The sequence below is a fragment of the Megascapheus bottae genome, chromosome 14 (assembly GCF_031878675.1).
Source record: "Megascapheus bottae isolate mThoBot1 chromosome 14, mThoBot2.hap1, whole genome shotgun sequence".
Taxonomy (NCBI): domain Eukaryota; kingdom Metazoa; phylum Chordata; class Mammalia; order Rodentia; family Geomyidae; genus Megascapheus; species Megascapheus bottae.
This window is the reverse complement of record NC_143522.1, coordinates 34,478,916-34,501,660: the sequence shown is the minus strand read 5'-3', so window position 1 is coordinate 34,501,660 and position 22,745 is coordinate 34,478,916. Positions and strand designations below refer to the sequence as shown.

Below are 22,745 nucleotides of genomic sequence, written 5' to 3'. Positions count from 1 at the left end.
GGCGCGCGCCGGAGGGCGGGCACGAGGGGGCGGGGCGGCGCACGCGCGCTTCCTGTTCCGGCGCCGGAGGAGACGCGCGCTGCTGTGCCGCTGCCTCGTCGCTGCCGTCAGTCACACTGCCGCGCGGTTCTTCAGCGCCCACTTCCCTCGGACCCATCGCCTCCGCTGCGCTGTGCCTCGGGCTCCGATCTTGCCAGGTGAGACCGCCTCGGCGCTGGCGCGGCCGGGTCTGGGAAGCGGAGGGCGCGGGAGCGGCGGGAGCTGGGCGCGGGGCGGAGGCGCCCGGAGTTCCTCCCTTCCCCGGGGGCGCCGCGCGCGGGCCAGCGGCTCGGGGGTCCCCGAGGCAGGCGGAGCAGGCTTCGTGGGCCCGGCCCGGCGAGCCCGGCGCTCGAGGGGAGGCCCGGCGGGGGTCGGGCGCAGCCGGCTCCCCTCCCCCCGGGCCGGCGGGCACGACCCGCTCCCAGGCCGGTTCGCTCCGGCCGATCCCGGACGCCTTTGTTCCTCAGGCCCTGAGGGGCCGCGGAGCCCGCGCCTCTCCACCCTGACCCCACCCGCCGCCGCTGAAGGGGCCCGGGATCCGGCGCCAGCACCCCACGCCTGGCTGGGCGCTGGCCCTCCGGACAGCTCACCCCAAGCGCGGGGGTGACACTGAGTCCTAGGAGCACGCCCCGCGCGCGGTCTCGCAAGTAGTCGCACCGTTTCCCTCCTTTACTTGGGAACGACGAGTCAAGCTTTCCCTGGACGCTGCCGCGCGGGAGAAAGACGAGGACACACGTGCACACCTCGAGGGCGTGGGGACTGAAAGCCTCGGCCGCACGGCCCCACGGCGGCATAGCCCCAGACGCGTCCCCGAAGCCCCTGTGTGTAGGGCTCTGGTCAGGAGGAACAGAAGCTCGTGTACAGGTGTGAGAAACCCTCACCAAAACCTGGCTTCCGAGAACTCTTGAATTGCCTACACTGCTTTATCCTGGGAGGATTGGGGATGCTCTCTTCTACTCTCCTCAACCACCGGGCCCACTGTGTTTGGAAATTAAGAAAAGGGGGCTTTATACCTAAGAGAGACTTAAGATTAGCCCAGCAGTGCCCGTTTTCCCCCAGCTCCGGCCCAATTCCAAAATTAATACCTGTACAGAATCTGTGGCTGTTTGTGTTTGAGCTCTTGGCCGGCCTGCAGAAATCAATATTCAATCCATACATTAGGTTTAGTAAGAACTGTAAATAGCCTCAGATAACTTTTTCATCAAACAAGTTTTGAGCCAGACTTGGGAGTTTCATTCATTGCAGGGGTTTCTGGGTTGAAGGCTGCTTACAAAGTTTTTTGGACCTATTGTAGCAGTTGTAAGAGTCAGAATTCGTGGGGCTTTTGCTGTTTGCCAGCCAGTGACCAAGAGATTTATTTCTGTCTCAGCAGTCTGTGAGGTGGAACTTCTCTACCTGTATCTTTGAGGTTTGAAGAATTGGACTTGCCCAGAATCCAGCCAGCCAGTGAAGAATCGCAGTTTTAATTAGGCATCGACTCTTAAACCTGTACTGTATGTAGATACATATGCAAAGGAAGAAGAGAAAATTTGGTATTTGTTGCCTACACCATTTTAGGTACTTTCTAGTCTAGAATACCATTTAGTCTCCATACATTATTACTGACCCATTCTGTACAGGTGAAGAAACTGAAGTGGAGTTGAGATAAGCTGGCAGACATCCTTGTCTAAGGTTTCACTTCTAAAACTTACACGTTGTCTTCTTTTTCTTCGCTTTGTTCCATCCAATCTGAACTGCCCATAAGTCCTCACAGATTTTCCACAAACTTAGCCTAGAACCTGTACAACATTCTCCTTTATTTTCCTTCTAAACTGCAGAGACACCACTTCTCTGGAATGTGTGTGCAATGTTACTGATTTCCCAAAGCACGGGTGTCCCAATAAGTTTTGTTTTGGTGGGTTTTTTTTTTTGCCAGTCCTGGGGTGTGATCTCGAGGCCTGAGCCCTGTCCTTGGGCTTTCTCAAGGCTAGAGCTCTACCACATGAGCCACCGCACCATTTCTGGCTTTTTCTGCATGTGGAACCGAGGAATCAAACCCGGGTCTTGGTGCATGCTAGACAAGCACTGTACCGCTAGGCCAAACTCCCAGCCCCCCGTATATATTTAAATTATAAAAGCTACTGTGGGGATTGAAAGTGTTCATAAACTTTGTGCTCCAGTTTCGTGAGTTGCCCAATATTTTACAATGGAAAGTAGTTTGATAAATGAGTCAATACTGACAAGTAGTGTGTATTTTTTTTTTTTTTTTACCAGTCCTGGGCTTGAGCTCAGGGCCTGAGCACTGTCCTTGGACTTTCTCAAGCCTAGAGCTCTACCACTTGAGCCTCAGCACCATTTCTGGCTTTTTTCTATGTACGTGGTACTGAGGAATTGAACCCAGGTCTTCATGCATGCTAGGCAAGCACTTTAACCACTAGGCCAAACTCCCGGCCCAGTAGTGTGTATTTTTAATTCAGTATTTTTCAGTGCAATACCATCATTTGTCCCCATACTGAAATCAACACAAAAATCTTGATTTCCCTTAGTAAATCCTTATTATTTCCTCTTAATGTATTTATTTAGTGCATTATAGATTGCTGTGTTCCTTTTCATTGTCTTTGAGATAGCTAGGAATTATTGTGTATATGTGTGTGCGTGCATGCACATGCTGAAACTAGGGTCCCTTGCTCTCCCTAAACTGTGTTTCAGGGCCAGGAGTGTAGCCTAGTGGTAGAGTGTTCTCCTAGCATGCACGAAGACCTGGGTACCACATTCACAGAAAAAGCCAGAAATGATGCTGTGGGTCAAGTGGCAGAGCACTAACCTTGAGCAAAAGTGTACAAGGACAGTGCCCAGGCCGAGTTCAAGCCCTAGGACTGACACACACACACACACACAAAACTTTATGTGCTCATGGCTGGGACTCTACCACTTGAACCTTGTCTCCAGTCTAGCATTTTGCTAGGTAATTGGAAGTAGACACAGACTTTCCTGTCTGTGCTAACTTTAAACCTTGATCTTCCTGGTCTCAGCCTTCCAAGTAGCTAGGATTGTAAGAGTAAGCCGCCAGGGCCCTGCTCAATTACATCTTTGATGGGAATATGGTCTCTTGCTAGAAGTTTGCTTTTATCCAAAGAGGGTTGTGTTCAGGTTTTATAACTATATGGTCTCAAATTTTTCTTTTATCGGATTATATTTGGATGGCCCTCTGGAGAACTTGTAAGTCCCAGTTTATGGAGTTCAGGTTTTTCCTGGTGATTGAATTGTCATTTTTATTCTAAAAGTCCTAGGAGTTACTGAAGTATGTCGTGCTTTATTAGTACAAAAAAAAATTGTGCTCTGTTTTAGAATTCTTTCCTCATAAAATAAGCATTTTTTTCAGATAATGGTTAGGTTATCCCAGGAAGTAGAAGTTGAAATTTTTGATTTTTGGAGGTAATAGTTTTAGATTATACCAAAAAAAAAAACTTGGTTTTGTTTTTTCTTCCTTCCTTTTTTTTTTTTTTGGCCAGTCCTGGGCTTGAGCTCAGGGCCTGAGCACTGTCTTTGGACTTTCTCAAAGCTAGAGCTCTACCACTTGAGGCTCAGCACCACTTCCAACTTTTTTCTATGTATGTGGTACCGAGGAATGAACTCAGGTCTTGGTGCATTCTAGGCAAGTACTCTACCACTAGGCTAAACTCCCGGCCCCTTTTGTTGTATTTTTGAGACACAATCTCACTGCATGCCTAGGTCATCTTAAGCTGACCTTAAACTCGCAATTCTCCCTGAATAACACAGCTTCCCACATACAGCCTTGTGTAGACTTTAAATTTATTTATGCATTCGTAATTTCTTCTAGCATTGGCCCTTAAGAGTACTGTTGGGGGGCTGGGAGTTTGGCCTAGTGGTAAAGTGCTTGCCTAGTATGCACAAAGACCTAGGTTCAATTCCTTGATACCGCATACATAGAAAAAGCCAGAAGTGGTGCTGTGGCTCAAGTGGCTGAGCTCTAGCCTTGAGAAAGCCCAAGGACAGTGCTCAGGCCCTAAGTTGAAGCCCTGGAACTGCCCCCTCCTCCCCCTACCCCCCAAAAAAAGAGGGCCTGCTATCTTATTCTAGTCATACCAAGTCAAAAATGGGGAAGAATAACATGCACAAAGCCTTGGGTTTGAATTTTTGTACCTAGCTTAGAGCAAAAAGTGTCCAAGGACAGTGCGCAAGCCCTGAGTGTAAGCCCTAGAGCTGGCAAAAAAAAATATATATATATATGGGGCCGGGAGTTTGGCCTAGTGGTTAAAGTGCTTGCCTAGCATGCATGAAGACCCGGGTTCAATTCCTCAGTACCACATACATAGAAAAAAGCCGGAAGTGGTGCTGAGGCTCAAGTGGTAGAGCTCTAGCCTTGAGAAAGTCCAAGGACAGTGCTCAGGCCCCTGAGCTCAAGCCCAGGACTGGCCAAAAAAAAAAAAAAAAAAAAAAAAAAATATATATATATATATATATATATATACATACACACACATTTTGTGTGTGTGTGTGTGTGTGTGTGTGTGCACACATAAAATCAGGAAGAGTAGGCCCAAAGTACATAAATTTTCTGGAGTCATAGATATGTTCTGTATTTTGTTTGATGGTGGTTACAGGGGCATATACAGTTGGCATAACTCTGACTTCAGCACTTAAGGTTTTCACCCAATGTTAACTTGAAGTGCTTACCAGGTATGAGATTTGACATTTTAAGTATTTCCTGAAATCACATAGTATGCACAAGGCTCTAGGTTCCATCCCCAGAAAAATTGATGGCAGTAAATTCACTGAACTATAAATAGAATATTAAGACATTCTACCTTCCAAGCTAGATGCTAGTGGTTCACACCTGTAATCTTAGCTATCAGGAGCCTGAGATTTGAGCCTCATAGTTGCAAGCCACCCTAAGCAGGAAAGTCTGTAAGACTATCTCCAGTTAACCATTAAAAGCCCCCAAGTTAAGATGTGGTAGCCTTGAATGGGGGAAAAAACTGTAAGGAACACAACACCCAGGGCCCTGAATTCAACCCATAGTCCTGGCACCCAAAAGTTGAATGGAAATTAATATAAGGGACCAATTTTAGATTTCAAATTTTAGTAGAATCTAGAGCTTAGAAAGAAGTGAGTATAAATTGGCATGGAATTTTCAGATGGATTAGGATTTAGATAAACTTACCTGTTGACACAAATTCTATTTCTGGTGCTTTTTCTTGAAGCTATATGCTAATATTGTCAGAAATAATTGTTCTCTATGCCTTTGTTTGAAACAATGTAAACTGACACAAAAATCAAAGTATAAATTGTGGGTCTAGGAGGTCTACTGGACCTGCAGGTTGTAGCAGGTTATCTTTCCAGAGATCTCTTGATCACTTGAGTGGGAATTTTTTCCTATGTTAAAAAAGATTTGATATAAACTGGGTGCTGGTGGCTAACACTTATAATCCTAGCTACTCAGGAGGCTGAAATCTGAGAGTCATGATTCAAAGCCAGCCTAGGCAGAAAAGTCAGTGAGACTCTAAACTATTCAGAAAAGGCCAGAAGTGGCACTGTGGCTCAAGTGGTAGAGACCTAGTCTTGAGCACAAAGCTCCAAGACAACGTCCAGGCTCTAAATTCAAGCCTCAAGACTGGCAAGAAGAAAAAAAATTACATAAATGAGAATGCCACTTTAATGATTGGTATAAAACCTTTTGCCAGTGATTCTCACCTGTAATCTTAGCTGCTTTGGACCAGAAATGAGAGGAGTTAGGATCACTACTAGCATGGAACAAGACCTCATCGCAGTGAAAAAAGCTGGGTATCAATATATGTACCTCTCATCCCAGCTATATAATGGGAAGTGTAAATAGAAGGATTGCAGTCCAAGCCAGCCTGGGCACAATAGGACACACTATCCTAACAATAGCCAAAGCAGAATGGGCTGGAGTTTTGGCTCAAACCTTGTGTAGTGCTGCCTTCTACATGCCATAGTACATACTCCAGGACTATTTAGCAAAAAATAAATAAATAAACATGGAAAAATATGTGTTTGTAAAAGAAATGGTACACACTGATTTTGAAATTTTCTTTCTTTCTTTAGGAAAATGTCTGATGAATTCTCGGTAAGTTGATCTGTTTATCTTTGGTACGGCTTTAGGCTTTTAAGAAAAATACCCTCACTGTACCACCGTATGTATTTTCATTTGAAAAGAATACTTTTTGGTACTGTATAGATTTGGGGAGACATGTGATTTTGCTTTTTTTGTTTGTTTTTTAATCAGCCTGGGGGTTGGTTTAGGGCCTGGGCACTGTCCTTGATACTTTTTGCTTGAGGCTAGTGCTCTGCCACTTGAGCTATAGCACCACTTCTAGCTTTTCCTGTACATGTGGTACCGAGGAATTGAACCCAGGTCTTCGTGCGTGCCAGGCAAACACTCTACCACTAGACTACGTACCTGGCTCGAACTCTGGGCCTGGACACTGTCCTTGAGCTCTTCAGCTCCAGATCTCAGCCTTATGAGTAGATAGGATTATATGCATGAGCCACTGCACCCAGCGGTTCATGAATTCTTAAGTGAAAATTTTTGTGTTCTTTTATCTAGTAATAGTCCCTGCATTCAGTGAGTTATTTTATGCCAAGTATTATGTCCAGTGGGTTGCACAAAGTATCTTACCTCAAGGGGGTTGAGGATTTAGCTCAGTGGAAAAGTGCTTGGCCCTGCATCAGTCCTCAACTCTACAAAAAGGAAGGGAGGGAGGGAGGGAAGGACCTCCTTTAAGAATAAACCCCACAACTGCTTTTGAATATGAGGAGGTTCAGAGAAGGTATGTTACTTATTTGGAGCAAAGCCAGTATTTGAATCCAGATCTTGACTTGAATTCTCTCTTCTTACTTACCGTACTCTAGTGTCAATATAACACAGAAAGGCAACACAGTATGACTAGTTTTATTTAGAAAAAGCTGATCTCCTCTGAAGCATTTACAGCCATTCATAATCATGCTTGCTCTGCCTTGTACCTGGGTGACATAGCTAAGACATACCTGTTTTGTATTCCAGTTGGCAGATGCACTACCTGAGCATTCACCTGCCAAAACCTCGGCTGTGAGCAATACAAAACCTGGCCAGCCTCCTCAGGGCTGGCCAGGTTCCAGTCCTTGGAATAACCCAAGTGCTCCACCATCTGTGCCGTCTGGACTCCCCCCAAGTGCAACCCCGTCCACTGTGCCTTTTGGACCAGCACCCACAGGAATGTATCCATCTGTGCCTCCCACTGGACCACCGCCAGGACCCCCAGCACCCTTTCCTCCTTCTGGACCCCCACCTGGTGGTCCTTATTCAGCTCCAGCTGTGCCAGGCCCCACAGGGCCATATCCTACACCAAATATGCCATTTCCAGAGCTACCTAGACCATATGGCACTCCCACAGATCCAGCTGCAGCCGGTCTAGGTCCATGGGGATCCATGGCTTCTGGACCTTGGGCACCTGGAATGGGAGGGCAGTATCCTTCTGCTAATATGCCGTACCCTTCCCCCGGGCCCTATCCAACCCCTCCTCCTCCCCAAGCCCCGGGAGCAGCGCCGCCGGTTCCTTGGGGTGCCGTGCCACCAGGAGCCTGGGGACCACCAGCACCTTATCCTGCCCCTGCAGGGTCATATCCCACACCAGGACTCTATCCTACTCCCAACAATCCTTTTCAAGTGCCTTCAGGACCTTCCGGTGCTCCGCCAATGCCTGGTGCCCCCCATGTGAGTATTGAGTTAGTTGTGTCATCTGTACTAATAGTCACATAAGCACACCTGGAAAATTGTTCCTCCCCAGTGCTGGATGGCAGATTCAAAAGCTGTTTTGTTTTGTTTTGTTTTGTTTTGTTTTGTCGGTTGTAGGGTTTGAACTTTGAGCCTGGGCTCTGTCCCTGAGCTCTTCAGCCCAAGGCTACTGCCCTACCCATTGACCCACAGCACCACTTCAGTTTTCTAGTGGTTAATTGGAAATAAAAGACTCATGGACTTAGTGTCGGAGCTCACTTTGAACTGTGATCCTCAGATCTCAGCCTCCTGAGTAGCTAGGATTACAGATTTGATCCATTGCACCCATCTTCAAAAGTTTTATTAACACTTGGGCTGGGAGTGTAGCTCAGTGATGAAATGCTTACCTGGCCTATGCAAGGCAAGGCCCTAGATTTAGCCCAAGCATTGCACACACATTCACAATAATAGTAACTAAATTAATTTTTTTAAAAAGAAAGCTTCTCAGCTGTGAGTTAGGCCCAGTGGTTGAGTGCTTACCTAACATGTACAAGGACCCGGGTTCAATTACTCGGTACCACATACATAGAAAAAGCTGGAAGTGGTGCTGTGGCTCAAATGGGTGGTAGAGCTCTGGCCTTGAGAATGTCCAGGCCCTGAGCTTAATTAAAGCCCCAGGACTGGCACACACACAAAAAAAGAAGCAGCTTCTAAAACTCTTAGAATTTGAATATATAAAGTGGCATGGCATGTTAAAAGGATGAGTGATGAGAAGTATGCCTTCTCTTATAATAAAGATAGAATATTTTTCTATCCCTTCCCTCCCCAAGAGACTTTATAATGTAATAAGCAAAGTTCTCAATAGCATCTTGAGGTGAGTTCTGTGATGCATTTCATTGTGGATGCTTGTGTTTGCTGTGCATTTCTCATCTCTCCAGTTTTTTATTGAAAGACTCCAAAGCATAGATGAATAAAAGCAATCTCTGCCTGTCTCATTTGACAAAAAAAAGGTCGGATTTTACAAATCCTAAAGCAGTGATGATGACAAAACATTTGGTAGTTTTTTTTTCCCCCCCCAATTGTAGAGCTTGAACACAGGGCCTGGGCACTGTCACTGAGTGCTTTCATTCAAAGCTGTTGCTCTACTACTTTGAGCCATAGCACTACCTCCAGTTTTCTGGTAGTTAAAGGGAGAGAAAAATCTCAGAGACTTTCCTGGCCAGCTGACTCTGAACTGCAGTCTTCAGATCTCAGCCTTCTCAGTAGCTAGGATTACAGGTGTGAGCCACTAGCATTCAGCCTGATAATTCTTAAACCCCAAGATAACAGGTTAGATAGCCACCTCAGTTTTAAAAGAAAAAAAAAAATCTATAACTGTATACTGTTGACTTACATCTGTAATACATGCTGCTTGATGGGCTGAGATCTAGAACATTGAGGTTCAGAGCCATCCTGAGCAGAAAAATACATCAGACTGGTTAATAAAGTGGTTACATTTTTTGAGAGTCATAGTTCAAATGGTAGAGTGCCAGCTGTAAACAAGCCTAGAGAGTTCTAGCCATAGTATTAGCACATGCTTCGAGCTAGATAGATTCTTTTTTTTTTTTTGTATATACTGATAGATACTCTTGATGAAGTGCTGCCAAAGTTTCTTCAGTATAACTTCTTGTTAGATATATTCTCTAAAAAATACTTTTTGCGAAATATATGTCAATGTAAATTAAGATGACTTGCTATTTTGGTTTGCTAAGCAATTATTTTAAGCCTTAGCAAGGAATTAAGAAGTTCCATTTATAACATCCCAAAGTTGACTTTTTCTTTGTTCTATTGCAGTCTTACCATTAAGTTAATAGTGGATGAAGAGATGCCGCTTTGCTTTTTGAAGTACGTGTATGTGCACATGAGTGCATATATCAGATTTGCTGTTTCTCTGTTCAGAGGCCACTCATGAAACAGCACCTCTCAGAAGATTATCTGCCTCCTGAGCTTGGATATGTAGTTCATCAAATGGATGCAATCAGATAAAACAGAAGCAGATCATTCAGATGTGATTTTTATTTGGTTCTTATGGAAGTTAAAGTGATTGAAGTATTTGGAATAGCTCTTTGATATGATTTGTTTAAATCATGAAACCACACCATTACAATTTTAAGATGTTATATATGGATTACTACAAGAATCTGCAGCTTTGTTGCAGACTTCAAGTATTTTTCTATAATCATATTTACCCCAAAGTGACATTGGAAACAATCACACTATAACCTAAACAAACGATTCCTTTTGATGTGCTGCTGTATAGGATAGATAGATGTGGTCCTCTTATGATTATGTTTTGGATAGATATTTTTAATTGTCAGATACTGCGTTCAGTAGCCAGACGATGTTCATGTTTATCCTTGAGCTTTGAGTAAAAACTTGTGATGTTTTATTTTTGCCACACAGGTTATATATAGCACTGAAATCTGCCATTTATAAAAACTTTTTGTGTTGTTGAGGTGGAACCCAGGGCCTTCACATATACTGGGCAATCACTCTGCCAATGAGTATCTCTCTAGCCTAACTTTCTAAAATTAAGCCAGTGTGTATGTAAGTTATGTTGTTAGAGAATTGGCGATCCCTTTGTGCTGCTTTAGAGTGGCTTATGAAGGAAAGAAGTGTCTCCTTTGTTTTGAACCTCAAAGTAGATAAACCCTGGGAATTGTTTCATTCCAACAGTTGCTTCATTGTAATTTTATGCCCATAAAACCTGAGGCAGCTTTGCTCAGCCCTTTCCCCGTGGCCTCCCCTGACCCACTCCCAGTTCGTTGCAGAGAGCACATCCCTTGATTCTTCCGATAGGGAAAGCGGGCACACTAGAGGTCTGTTGTCAGGACATAGAGCCGTTATATTTAGAGAACGCTAAGTCATGCCACTATGACTGCTCTTTGCCGCGTGAATCAAAAATACATCTTTCAGAGCTGTGTCTGTTTCCTGCATTGTTTACTCGGTCTGTGTTAATGGCTAACAGTTCCATTCTGTATTTGTTGACAAGTGAATAAGTGGAATTGAGCACTTAAGTTATTCTCTAGCTCTAACGCTGAAAACAAAAACTGTAGATCTCTGCAACTAAATTTAAAGCCATGTCACTATATTGCAGTCTGTAACATCCAAAACAATCCTGGTAGCTTTTGACACCTTGCCTATAAATCAGACTTGGGTTTGTGATCAACCTGATCTTATTTATCAGAAATGTTTTGGACTTTTGAATGTATTCATTAGGTTTCTAAAATGTATTGTGAAATTACTCTGACTGGTATGCAAATTTTATGCTGGAGTTCCGTTTTTACGTTGAAATAAAATATTAGTAGCTTATTTCTTGTATAATTTAAGTGTCAAGAATGTTAAATTCACTGGGCTCTGGCGGATCCTGAGTGTAATACTAGCTATTGGGAGGCTGAGATCTGAGGATCATAGGGAAAAATCCGTGAAAGTCAAATCTCCAACCAAAGCGGAAAGTAGTTCAAATGGTAGAACACTGACTTTAGGCAAAAAAAGAAAGCTCAGGCAGAGTACCTGGGACTAACACCTTCCCACCCCCTCCCAAAAAAAAGTTAGATCCTGCCAGTTGGATGGTAAAGTACTTGTTAGATTCAAAGGTAGATGACTAATTTGCTTGGTTATTTTGAGACTAGGAAGTTTTTTGTTTTTCCCCAGTACTGGGCTTGAACTCTGAGCATGGGCACTGTCCTTGGGATTTCTTAAGGCTAGCGCTGTACCACTTGAGCCACAGCACCAATTCTAGCCTTTGGGAATCGAACCCAGGGCTTCGTGCATGCTAGGCAAGCACTCTACGGCTATGCCACTTTCCTGGCCCTTTAAGACTTCTTTTTTTTTTTTTTTTTTTTTTGCCAGTCCTGGGCTTGAGCTCAGGGCCTGAGCACTGTCCTTGGACTTTCTCAAGGTTAGAGCTCTACCACTTGAGCCTCAGCACCACTTCCGGCTTTTTGCTATGTATGTGGTACTGAGGAATCGAACCCAGGTCTTCGTGCATGCTAGGCAAGCACTTTAACCACTAGGCCAAACTCCCAGCCCCTTTAAGACTTCTTAAAGAGCTGTGACAATGGTATTTATTTCCCAACTTTGCAAGGTTGGGCAGCTATCTGTTTCAGTACCCTAGTATTTCTTGTCAAAGTAGCTTCAAGTCTACAAGACTGGATAAACTATGTAGTTTCCAGGCAATATCAAGATGTCAGCTAATGAGAAGGAAGCAGAATAGTGAGATGGCCACAGAGATATCTGGTTATTTTGGCTGTCCCTCAGTGGGATCAACAGCTAGTCTTGCATGCAGCATTAACCACTACAGAGCAAGTGTGGAGTCCACTGAAGAGGATTTGAAGGATAGTGAATCGAGGGTCTGAGATTATTCCCAGGAGAGAGAACTTCCCGCATGCTCTGGAAGGCTCTACCACCCAGCTTTTATTGTTGCAGGCTTTCCATCTTACATCCGGTAGGTTTTATTTGTTTAATGTAAGAATGGGATAATAGAATTTGTGCTTTTCTTTCTATACAGTGCATCCCTGGGCATGAGATGAGAAGGTCTCCACTCTTCTGGGAAATATGGGCCAAAAAGTATTTTTAGGTTCAAGATAGTTAAACAAAAATTTTAGTGAACAAAAGAACATGGAGTAAGGAATGGTGTTTGAGGTTCTTTTCCACCTGGAGAGAGGAGCAGATACTGCTTTTAAGAAGTCATGCTGGGGGGCCGGGAGTTTGGCCTAGTGGTTAAAGTGCTTGCCTAGCATGCATGAAGACCCGGGTTCGATTCCTCGGTACCACATACATAGAAAAAAAGCCAGAAGTGGTGCTGAGGCTCAAGTGGTAGAGCTCTAGCCTTGAGAAAGTCCAAGGACAGTGTTCAGGCCCTGAGCTCAAGTCCAGGACTGGCAAAAAAAAAAAAAAGTCATGCTGGGCTAACTTGGTCTATGGAAGAAACTGTTTATTAGCAAAAGTACTTGGTCTTAAGGGAGCCTAGATCATGGAGTAGGCTATCTAGCAGGCTTTAGACAAGAGATTCTGAAATCTCTGGTGTGTGTTCAAGAACAGTGTTACTAGAGTAGGTTTTGAAATGTTGAGCCCAAATAACACTATGGAAACTTTAAAAAGTATTAAAAAGGTCCTTTAGGCTCTCATTTATACCCAGTTCTCAAGAATTAGTGTTCCTTAAAGAAGGCTTCACTGTCCTCATCACACCTGCCACTTTTAGACACTTCACAGCCCGATTTTTTAGGTAAGGTACCATGTTGATTGTTCAGTTATACATATTTCTAGGTATCCAAAGGGCAAAGAAGAAGTAAATTTTGGGTTACATCAGTTGTCAAGTCTTGACTAGTAGTTTACCACAGTATATATTGCCCCTCAGATAATTAGCCTTAAGCACAGACCTTCAAGTGTGGCAGGTACATGAAAAACATAAACCTAAACCAAGATGAATCCCACTGATAAACTGCTTAGAAAGTGAGGGGCTTGCAGGGAAGACCAATTTTAGCAAAGCAATATTGAAGTCATACTATTCTATTTATTTTCAGAGTTCTACCAAGAAAAACAAAATGCCAATAAGATAGTCACTATTCAAATGTTCTGCAAGCTTCTGGCTATAGAAAACAATTCGATTACTGTTCATTCAACACATGTCTGAGGCCAGCAGTCAGAGATAAGGATGAAAGCAAATCCCTGTCCTTGAGAAGCTCAGAGTCCAAGGATGACCTTATGGCGTTAATACATCCATTATTAGCTACCTAGATGGAAGCTTTTTAGGATAGTGACTTGACCAGTCCTGGGCATTTTAGAGATCAAAGTATGATGTGCTCTTTTAAAATTAAACATATCTAAGACATACTTTGAGCACTGATACTATTCCAGTATTCAAATAAGATTTTTTTCCTCTTCCCCAGGGGCTCCCTGGCCCTGATAAACAGATGTGCTACCATTCAGCAAACTAGACTCAGAAATGCTCTAGAATTTTTCCTGGGAATTATGATGCTTCACTTACACAATAATGACAAATTTAATATATAAAATTGTCTATGCCTTTTAAGTTAAAACTGCCTAAAATGTGATGAGAGACATACATTTGTTTGTACTATGAACAATCTAAAGTGTTAAGTTTTCTTACCTGCTGCTGTATGTATAAATAAAGACAAATGTTTCTTCAGACATAATTAGGGATAGACTTTCGATGTAATTGTTGGCTTTTTTGAGATAAACTTGTTTGCTTTTTTTTCTTTTTACCATACCCGAAAGCTGTTTCACGGTTTTTCAAGTGTTTTATTCTGTTGGCCCAATCCTGAGTAAGTCCTACTCTGACTGACTGCCTGTTTATTGTGGCGAGGAAAGCAAGCGCTGGAAATACACCTGTTTGCATGTGATGAGCACTTCTTCCCTAAACCCCCTTCAGCAGCCATGTCCATTGTGAACTTGGCCTCTCTGCTCCCTGCAAGGCCAGGCTGGTTTGTTACTACTGGGTTATCTGCAGAAGTCCGGAACCTCCCTCTGAAACCTTTGTGATGGCACAGGGGCTGCCACCACTCCCACTTGTGGGACAAACAACAGCTACTTGTCCTGACTGATGCCCATTTCATGAAGGCCACATGAAGCCTGGCAGAGTCTGCATTCTTATTCACAGGAGTTTCCATGTGAGCAGGAAAAATGAAAGTTTTGAAAGACATTTCTGCTTTTTACCTTGTAACTGAGCAACTTAGAACTAAATGTAAGCCTAGGGTTTTGGTAGTCCATGTCCCAAAGTGCCCACCTGTCATGGAGCCATAACAAAAACAGTGAGAAAACCATTCTGGAGCAGGAATAGTTGTTCATTCCCCTGTTGGAACGACATGGCTCAGACTACAGCATGGTGGTTGGGAAGTGAGAAGCAGCTGACTGACGGCCAGTTATAGAGAACGGGAAGCCTCAAAATCCACCAAGCTGTCCTGGGTCGCCCGGCCCTGGCTGGTGCTTTATACCACTATAGTACACTGTAGTCACACTGATCCTTAAAGCAAAATTCTACATTGTGATTTTTTAAAAAAAAATCTTACAAATACAAAACTTACACTGTAAACGGCCATATATCTTGGTTTGCCTGGAAAAATTTTGATTTGCTTTCCAGACATAATAATGAATAATACCCAGCCGGGTGTGATGGCTCATAACTAGAATCCCTAGCCTTCAAGCGCTGTACAGCAGGAGGATTGCAATTTAAACCACTCCCTGGGGAAAACATTCACAAGATCTCATCGCAACCTATGAGTGATGGTGCAGTAGCAGGCACCTCTCATCCCAGCACGGAGGAAGCGTCCGCAAAGAGACCCTGTCGCACAACAATGTAAGCAGTGTAGTCCCTTATGGTTCATGCTTGTAATCCTAGCTGCCCAGGTGGCTGGGAGCTGGAGTCTTGAAGGATCTTGGTTGAAAATCAGTCCAGGCAGAAAAGTCTGCAGGATTCCAGCTCCAAGACAGCCAGCAAAGGTCTGGTCTGGAGGTCTGGTCAGATGGCACAGCACCAGCCTCGGGAGCAAGCGTGAGGCCCGCGTTCAAGCCTTGATGCTGCCAATCCTCAAGGTGTCCCAGCTCTAAGAATAAGTCGTCTAGCAATCCTAAATACAGTGTGCACACATGCACGCGCACACGCGGTGCTAGTGAAGGTTTTGAGGAGAAAAAACTTCCATAAAACATTTTAGCAGAGGAGCTACCCCTTAGACTTATTTGTTGTTCAGAGTTAATACTCTTTTAAAAGTGAAGAAAAGCCACGCACTGGTGGCTCGTGCCTTTAATCCCAGCTACCCAAAAGCTGCTGAGACTTGAAATTCTCAGTTCAAAGCCAGCACACAGAAGAAAACTCCAAGAGCAAAAAGCTGGAAGTAGAGCTGTGGCTCAAGTGGTAAAGTGCCACCTTGAACAAGAAAGCTAGAGAATGCAAGGTTCAAGCCTCACTACTAGCACCAAAAAAAAAAGAAAAGAAAAACGTGGGAAAATATAGCGAGGACATTTCACTGCAGCTACATTTCGTTTGGTCACTCTTGTGCTCTTGTGAGTTGGGGCACATTCCAGCCCTAGAACCAGAAGCTTGCCTTTTTGGGAAAGAGAAGATAGAGAACGAGGGTGGAAATAAAGTTTCCAACTTTTCCAGGCATCCCTCCAAGACTTTGCCTCAGAGCCTTGATTGTGTCTTTTTCTTTTCTCTCCCAAATCAGAATGTAACTTTCCTTATAGCTCCAAAATTTTTCGTAATCCCCTCAGAAGCTGAGTAGCTCCTAAAGGGTGTCCTATTTTCTTAGATCTCTAGAGGCTTCACAACAAACCTCACCAAACCTAGGTATGGGCCAACTATATTTCAGTTCCTCCAGCCCTTTGTGTGTTTCCGATTTACATATGTGGCTAGGGCAGAGGAAGTTATTCCATAGAGTTCCACAGAACAGGAAATACATGGCAAATACTTGTTAAACCACGCTGCCATAACCAATAGTGGGACTGGTAATTGTCAGCTTTTTGGTGCCAGGGCCAGGCACCAGAAGGTGAAATTTCTGGGGGCTTTCGCAGTACTGGGGTGATAAGATGCTGACCGCTTCTGCTCAGTTGACCTCACCAGTGACACTGGGGAAACCTGGCAAGCTGCAGGCCACAGGCTGTCTACGCTTGAGACCTGATGTCACAGTCCTCCCTCCATTCCTGCCATTTATATACTTCTCCTCCCCACCAGCAAGCACCCAATCTGAACATCCTGACTGCTTCTGAAAAGTCTCATGGGCTTTCCTACTAGGGCTGGCTTTGAACTTTGGTCCTCAGGGATCAGCCCCTGAATAGCCAGGATTACAGGTGTAAGCCACCCTCACCTGGCTCCATGTGACTCTTACCAACAGCTAACCACCAAAAATCCAGAGTGGAGCTCCAGCTCAGGGGGTAGAGTGCCAGCCTTGAGTGAAAAAGCTAAAGGATGGTGGCCTGAGTTCAAGCCCCAGTACTTGCACACACACAAAAAGAAATAATTCTGCCTATAGATCTCAATTCAGTGTCACCTCTGGTGACTGTAGCATGGCAATTGGTAAGTCAGGAGCCACTGATGACAACAGTTTGCATAGCACAGAAAGCCATAGATACTCCAAGCTTGACTGTGCACGTGCCACTGGCCCCTTTCATAAGAAGGAACTTGGGAGATGACGTCTGAATCACAGATTTGTCACTTCCAGGTAACTCCTTCTGCGTGTAAGGGAAAGCATTTGTATATCATGGGCGTGGGTGAAGGCAGTGGAAGAGGGATGCGCAGGGAAGGGTAAATGGACGAGTGGAGAGACTATCAAGTGGGTGCTTCTTTACAGGGGCATCCATCCTATCACCTGCAAACACGAATGGTATTCATCCACGTGCACTATCTACTGTAGTTGCTTTTGTTTTTTAATAAAATTCATGTGTAGGGCCAGGAGTGTAGCCTGTCGTGGAATGTTTGCCTAGCATGCATGAAGACCCAGATTCGATTCCTTGGTACCATATACATAGAAAAAAGCCCGAAATGGTGCTGTGGCTCAAGTGGTAGAGCTCTAGCCTTGAGAAAGCCCAAGTACAGCGTTCATGCCCTTAATTCAAGCCCCAGGACTGGCAAAAAAAAATGGAGCTTGATGTGACAAGGATGAAGCGGTGGAACTTTAAAGAGAGATTGTCTACTACAACCTAACTGATTAGGTCACAGAGACTTCGTCCCCACAAAGCATGGATACTGGCTGCGGAGCGAGGACGCTCCTACGAAAGCAGATTGCTAGACACTGGTTGAAGCCACTGCATGTTTGGCCTCTTCCGCCCACAACCAATTCCTTTTCCGTGGTTTTCCAGCTGGCAACACAGTGAACAAACCCTCACTGGGAAATGATTAATGCCCGACTTTCTGAACCCTCTAGACTCCAGAGTTGTGTCTAGAATAAACCTCATTCTAATTTTTTTTTAAACAAACAAGCTGGGAGTTTGGCCCAGTGGTAGACTGCTTGCCTAGCATGCACCAAGACCTGGGTTCAATTCCTCAGTACTGCATACATCACTGCCTTCCTTTACTTAGCTATAAAATAAGTGTCCCAAGTAACAAGGCAACAATCCATGTAGAGCATGCAGCACCTGAGATCTCAGGGGAGCTAGGAAGCATTTGTCTAACTGGTTTTTATAAGAACTTTAAAGGGACAGCCATCCACCAGTGGCTTGTGCCAATAATCCTAGCTACTCAGGAGGCTGAGATCTGAGGCTCGTGATTCAAAGCCAGCCTGGGCAGGAAAGTCCATGAGATTCATATCTCCAGTTAAGCACCGAAAAGCTAGAAGTGGTAGAATATAAGCCTTGAGCAAAAGAGCTCACAACCAATAAATAAACTAATAGTAATGAATTTTAAAGCATAGTAGAAGTTTAGAGTGCAAGTGAGTTCAGGTTATGGGAAGGGGCTAGCGAGCAAGTGTTTCCCCCAGGGAGGGATAGGGAGCAGAGAATCACAGTTCCGCCTCTGAGTAGGAGTGCAGGTGGACTGCAGAGATGGCCCCACCCTGGAACAACTTTGGGTGCCTCATGCCCTGTGATGTCAGCAGCCGACCTGCGAACACAGCTGGCTTCTGGGCTGCCCACAGCTGCACAGATCCTTCTCGCTGGGTTGAGGGCCCACACATGAGGTATTCATTAGTGAGCCCAGGGCCTCTAGGATCCCTGAACACATACTTCACTGCTTTCTCCAGGCATATTAGCTCCCCAGCACAAGAGACTTTAGCCTGTGTGCAGTGATGTCAGCTGCTTTACTCTGGGAAACAGATAAGAAGGGTTTGCAGAGAAGGTTCTGAGCTGTGGACAAAGGGAGTTGAGAAGACTTTGACCTAGGACAAAGGAAGACAGAGCAACCCTGAGATAAAGGAGCAAGGATCTCTAAGCCTTTTGGTGACAGAATCAATCTCAGCACCATGCCACTCAAGAGATGGGACTTTATTCCCAGGTTTACTGCCAAAAGGCAAATTGGAATAAAAAACAAAAAACACTGCTTGAATGATTTGGTCAGTCCATACCCTCAAGTAACTCAACAACACTGATGAATCTCACAATAATGCTGAGAGAATGCACTTATATATGACTCTATATAAAAGTCTAGCAAATGAAAGCTGCTCTGTAAAAAACTAGGAAAGGAATGTTACTAGGGTGTAAGAAACTTCTGGGAGCCGAGCACCACGCCAGTAATCCTAGCTACTTAGGAGGCTGAGACCTGAGGGTCACGGTTAAAAACCAGCCAGGGCATGAAAGTCCATAGAACCTTGTCTCCAATTAACCACCAGAAAATGGGAAATGGTGCTGTGGCTCAAGTGGTAGCCTTGAGCTGAAGAGCTCAGGGACAGAGTCCAGGCCCAGAGTTCAAGTCTCAAAGTGGACCAAAAAAGAAAAAAAAGAATTAGAGCACTAGCCTTGAGCAATAAAGCTCACAAACAGTGCCCAGTGGTAGCCTTGAGCTGAAGAGCTCAGGGACAGCTCCCGGCCAAGTTCAAGTCCCATGAACCATCAGGAAACAGTGCCCGGGCCCTAAGTTCAAGTCCCAAGGCCAACAAGATAAAAATAAATTAAATAATAATAACAATAATAATGCATTTTAAACCACAGTAGAAGTTTAAAATGCAACGGACTATAGTGATAAAGAGGTGTACGTGTCAAAATGTACATACTATATACTTTTCAAATGCTCACTGTAAATGGGATGTCAATTGCTTCAACAAAATCTATTTTATTTTTTTATTTTTTGTGGATCATGGAGCTTGAACTCGGCCTGGGTTCTGTCCCTGAGCTCTTCAGCTCAAGGCTACTGCCCTACCCCTGGGCCTGGGCTTTGTCCTTTCGTCCCTGAGCTCTTCAGCTCAAGGCTACCACCCTACCCTTGAGCCTGGTCTGGCTTTGAACCTTGATCCTCAGATCTCAGCCTCCTCAGTAGCTAGGATTACAGGCGTGAGCCACCACACCCAGCCAAAATCTACTTTAAAAACTAGAAGAGTTTCGCAAAATCAATGTCTTCTTTTTAAAATTCGTTATTGAACATTCACTATAGGCGATGTCCAATGTTTGAGTTATTCCTTCATTTATTTTATCCCCTTACTGATTTTATGAGAAAGGTACTATTATTTCCATTAAGTAACTTACTCAAATCATACAAGCCAAATGAGATGCAAACCAGAATTCAACCTGGAACCACAAGTAAAACATGGTTCCAGTAGACTTTAAAGGAATTTGTAAAACAGCAGAGGCAGATAAGAGGAAAAGATGGAGAGAGAAAAGGAAAATGAATGATGACTCTAATCTCTTAATAGGTCCCCAAATGGGATATTGGTCCGGGTGCCTCTGGCATGGTCTGAAAGAAGGAGAAGAGCGGAAAGCTCTACTTCTTCTGAAGAGCATCTGGCTGGAATGGGCAGAAGAAGATGTGAGATGTTTCAGATAACCCCGAATGTCAGGCTTCTCCTTTTCAGGGTAAAGGCTTTTAGAAGCAACTGAGCAGGCATCTTGGCGATTCCAAGAGAAGCTTTTAAAGCCAGAAACAACTCCTGCCACAGCTGAGTCTTCCCATGTCCCCGGGTGTAAGGGAGGAGTGGAGGAAGAGGTCTCAGGCCTCGTCGTGCCTGCTTTTATGATCTTTCAATGATGTGCAGGGACGCTGGGGGGTCTCGGTGAAATGTCTGGCAGGGTGGCTATGTCAGCAGCTCTGGTTCCTACAAGGAAATGTACTTATATCACAAAGCAGACAATTAAAGAAAATCATTAACTTTGGATACTTGTGTATTGACTTACACTTCTGATGATAAAGTTAATGCCAGTTAATTATACACATTTTCAAGAATACAAACCGTGAAGAAAAACTTCATGGCAGGCTAAGCTGCATATACCCTCCACGCTGCTAAGGGAACCATGAGTGACCCTTGGCCAGCCACTGAGAACAAAGCCCTTCTAGTGTTCTTTGTAGTAGATGCTGATGATGTCGTTATAGACACCGGAGTTATGGACTGTGCCATTCTGGTTTGTCAGGATGCTTTTCAGTGATATTAAAGGTGATGGTATGCATTTGGTTTCATTGTTTGTGCTCCAGTTAGAGTTGCCATGGAAGAGGCCCAGCAAAATAGAGCTCCGTCTGCCTGGGCACGGTGGCTCACGCCTGTAATCCTAGAACCCAGGAGGCTGAGATCTGAGGATCAGAGTTCTAAGCCAACCTGGGCAGGAAAGTCCATGAAGTTTTTAATCTTCAATGTACCACCAAAAGCCAGAAGTGGAGCTGTGGCTCAAAGTGGAAAAGTACTAGCCTTGAGCACAAAAGCTCAGGGAAGTGCTCAAGCCCTGAGTTCAAGCCTCAGGACCAGCATACATGCTCATGATATCTCTCAATCTCATTCTTTCTCTCTCTGTCTCTCTGTCTCTCTCTGTCTCTCTGTCTCTGTCTCTGTCTCTGTCTCTGTCTCTCTCTCTCTCTCCCTCCTTCCCTCCTTCCCTCCCCCCCCCCTCACACACACACACACACACACACAAAACGGGGCACTGATATTTAAACCGGGTTTAACATTCCAGCCTGGCCCTTGTAGATAGGCAATAAAGACAAGACTCCTGTGTGGCTTCCAGCAGAGATTGGGTATTGGAAGTCTAGATCAAGTCTCTCAGAAACCAGTGATTCCTCTCTTTTTCCTGCTCTCCTAAATCTTAGTGGTGGTATATAACCAACCTACTATTAAGACCTGTGGGTCTTTCTGGTAAATTGCTGAGTGCAATACAAATATTAATAAAAAGAAAGACAGAAAACATAAGTGAACCAAAATCTCTCCAGTTGGACTAGCTTCAAAAGTAGCCAGGCATCATGACATGCAGCCATCTTCCCACATTGAGGATTCTGACAGGACAGTCATGAGTTTCTGGACAGTATGGGCTACAAAGCAAGACTGTCTAACACATTTTTTAAAAACAGGCATTGACCAACCAAATCATCAACAACAACAACAACAAATCCTTCTAAATTGAGAGAGAGAGAGAGAGAGAGAGATCAATTTAATTAATAAAAGTTGTATTGTAAAATGAAGAATAAATTTATCCAAGTCTAGTTGTCACCAAAATATATTGAACTTTGCTTTGGTGACATAATACAGGTCTCATCTATGATTTAGTCCTTAATTTGGAACTTAAATTTTTTTTGTTTTGTTATTGGTACTAGGGCTTGAACTCAGGGCCTATGCCCTGTCTCTGAGAGTTTTTGATCAAGACTAGTGCCACATCTCTACTTCTGGATTTTTGGTGATTAATTGGAAATAAGAATCTCATGGAAGCTGGGCACTGGTGGCTCACACCTGCAATCCAAGCTACTCAGGAGGCTGAGATCTGAGGATCATGGTTCAAAGCCAGCCCAGAAAATCAGAAATGGTGCTGTGGCTCAAGTGGTAGAGTGCTCTCTAGCTTTGAGCTGAAGAGCTCAAGGACAGCGCTCGAGACCAGAGTTCAAGCCCGACAGCTGACAAAAGAAAGAAGAAAGAAAGAAGGAAAGAAAGAAAGAGAGAGAGAGAGAGAGAGAGAGAGAGAGAGAGAGAGAGAGAGAGAGAGAAAGAAAGAAGGAAAGAAAGAAAGAAAGAAAGAAAGAAAGAAAGAAAGAAAGAAAGAAAGAATCTCATGGATTTTCCTGCCCTGACTGGCTTCAAAGTAGGAGCCTCAGATCTCTGTCTCCTGAGTAGTTAGGATTCCAGGCATAAGTCACTGGTGCTCAGGATAAAATGTAATTATTTATCTTGATTAATCCCTATGGGAAGAAGCAAAATACACCTAGATTTTTATTCACTGGGTCTTCCAACTGAGGGACTTGGTAAAAATCTAGCATCTGCACATCAAGCTACCATGCCCAGAAAGTAGGTTAAAGTTGCTACCTTAATTTAGGAAGCTGCATCCTGGAAACTGAGGTAGATATTCTATGCTGCAGTCCTGAGACAGAATTCGTTTCTTC

General features: G+C 44.3%; 1 protein-coding gene across 1 annotated transcript; it reads left to right on the top strand.

Moving 5' to 3' along the window:
* Positions 1 to 68: 68 nt before the first annotated feature.
* On the top strand, positions 69 to 9,713 carry Mapk1ip1l (mitogen-activated protein kinase 1 interacting protein 1 like). Its single transcript, XM_090345005.1, has 4 exons — positions 69 to 197; positions 6,106 to 6,127; positions 7,064 to 7,753; positions 9,587 to 9,713. Exons 2-4 carry the CDS (start codon positions 6,110 to 6,112, stop codon positions 9,596 to 9,598), a joined length of 720 nt encoding a protein of 239 aa, XP_090201131.1. The 5' UTR covers positions 69 to 197; positions 6,106 to 6,109; the 3' UTR covers positions 9,599 to 9,713.
* Positions 9,714 to 22,745: the final 13,032 nt, after the last annotated feature.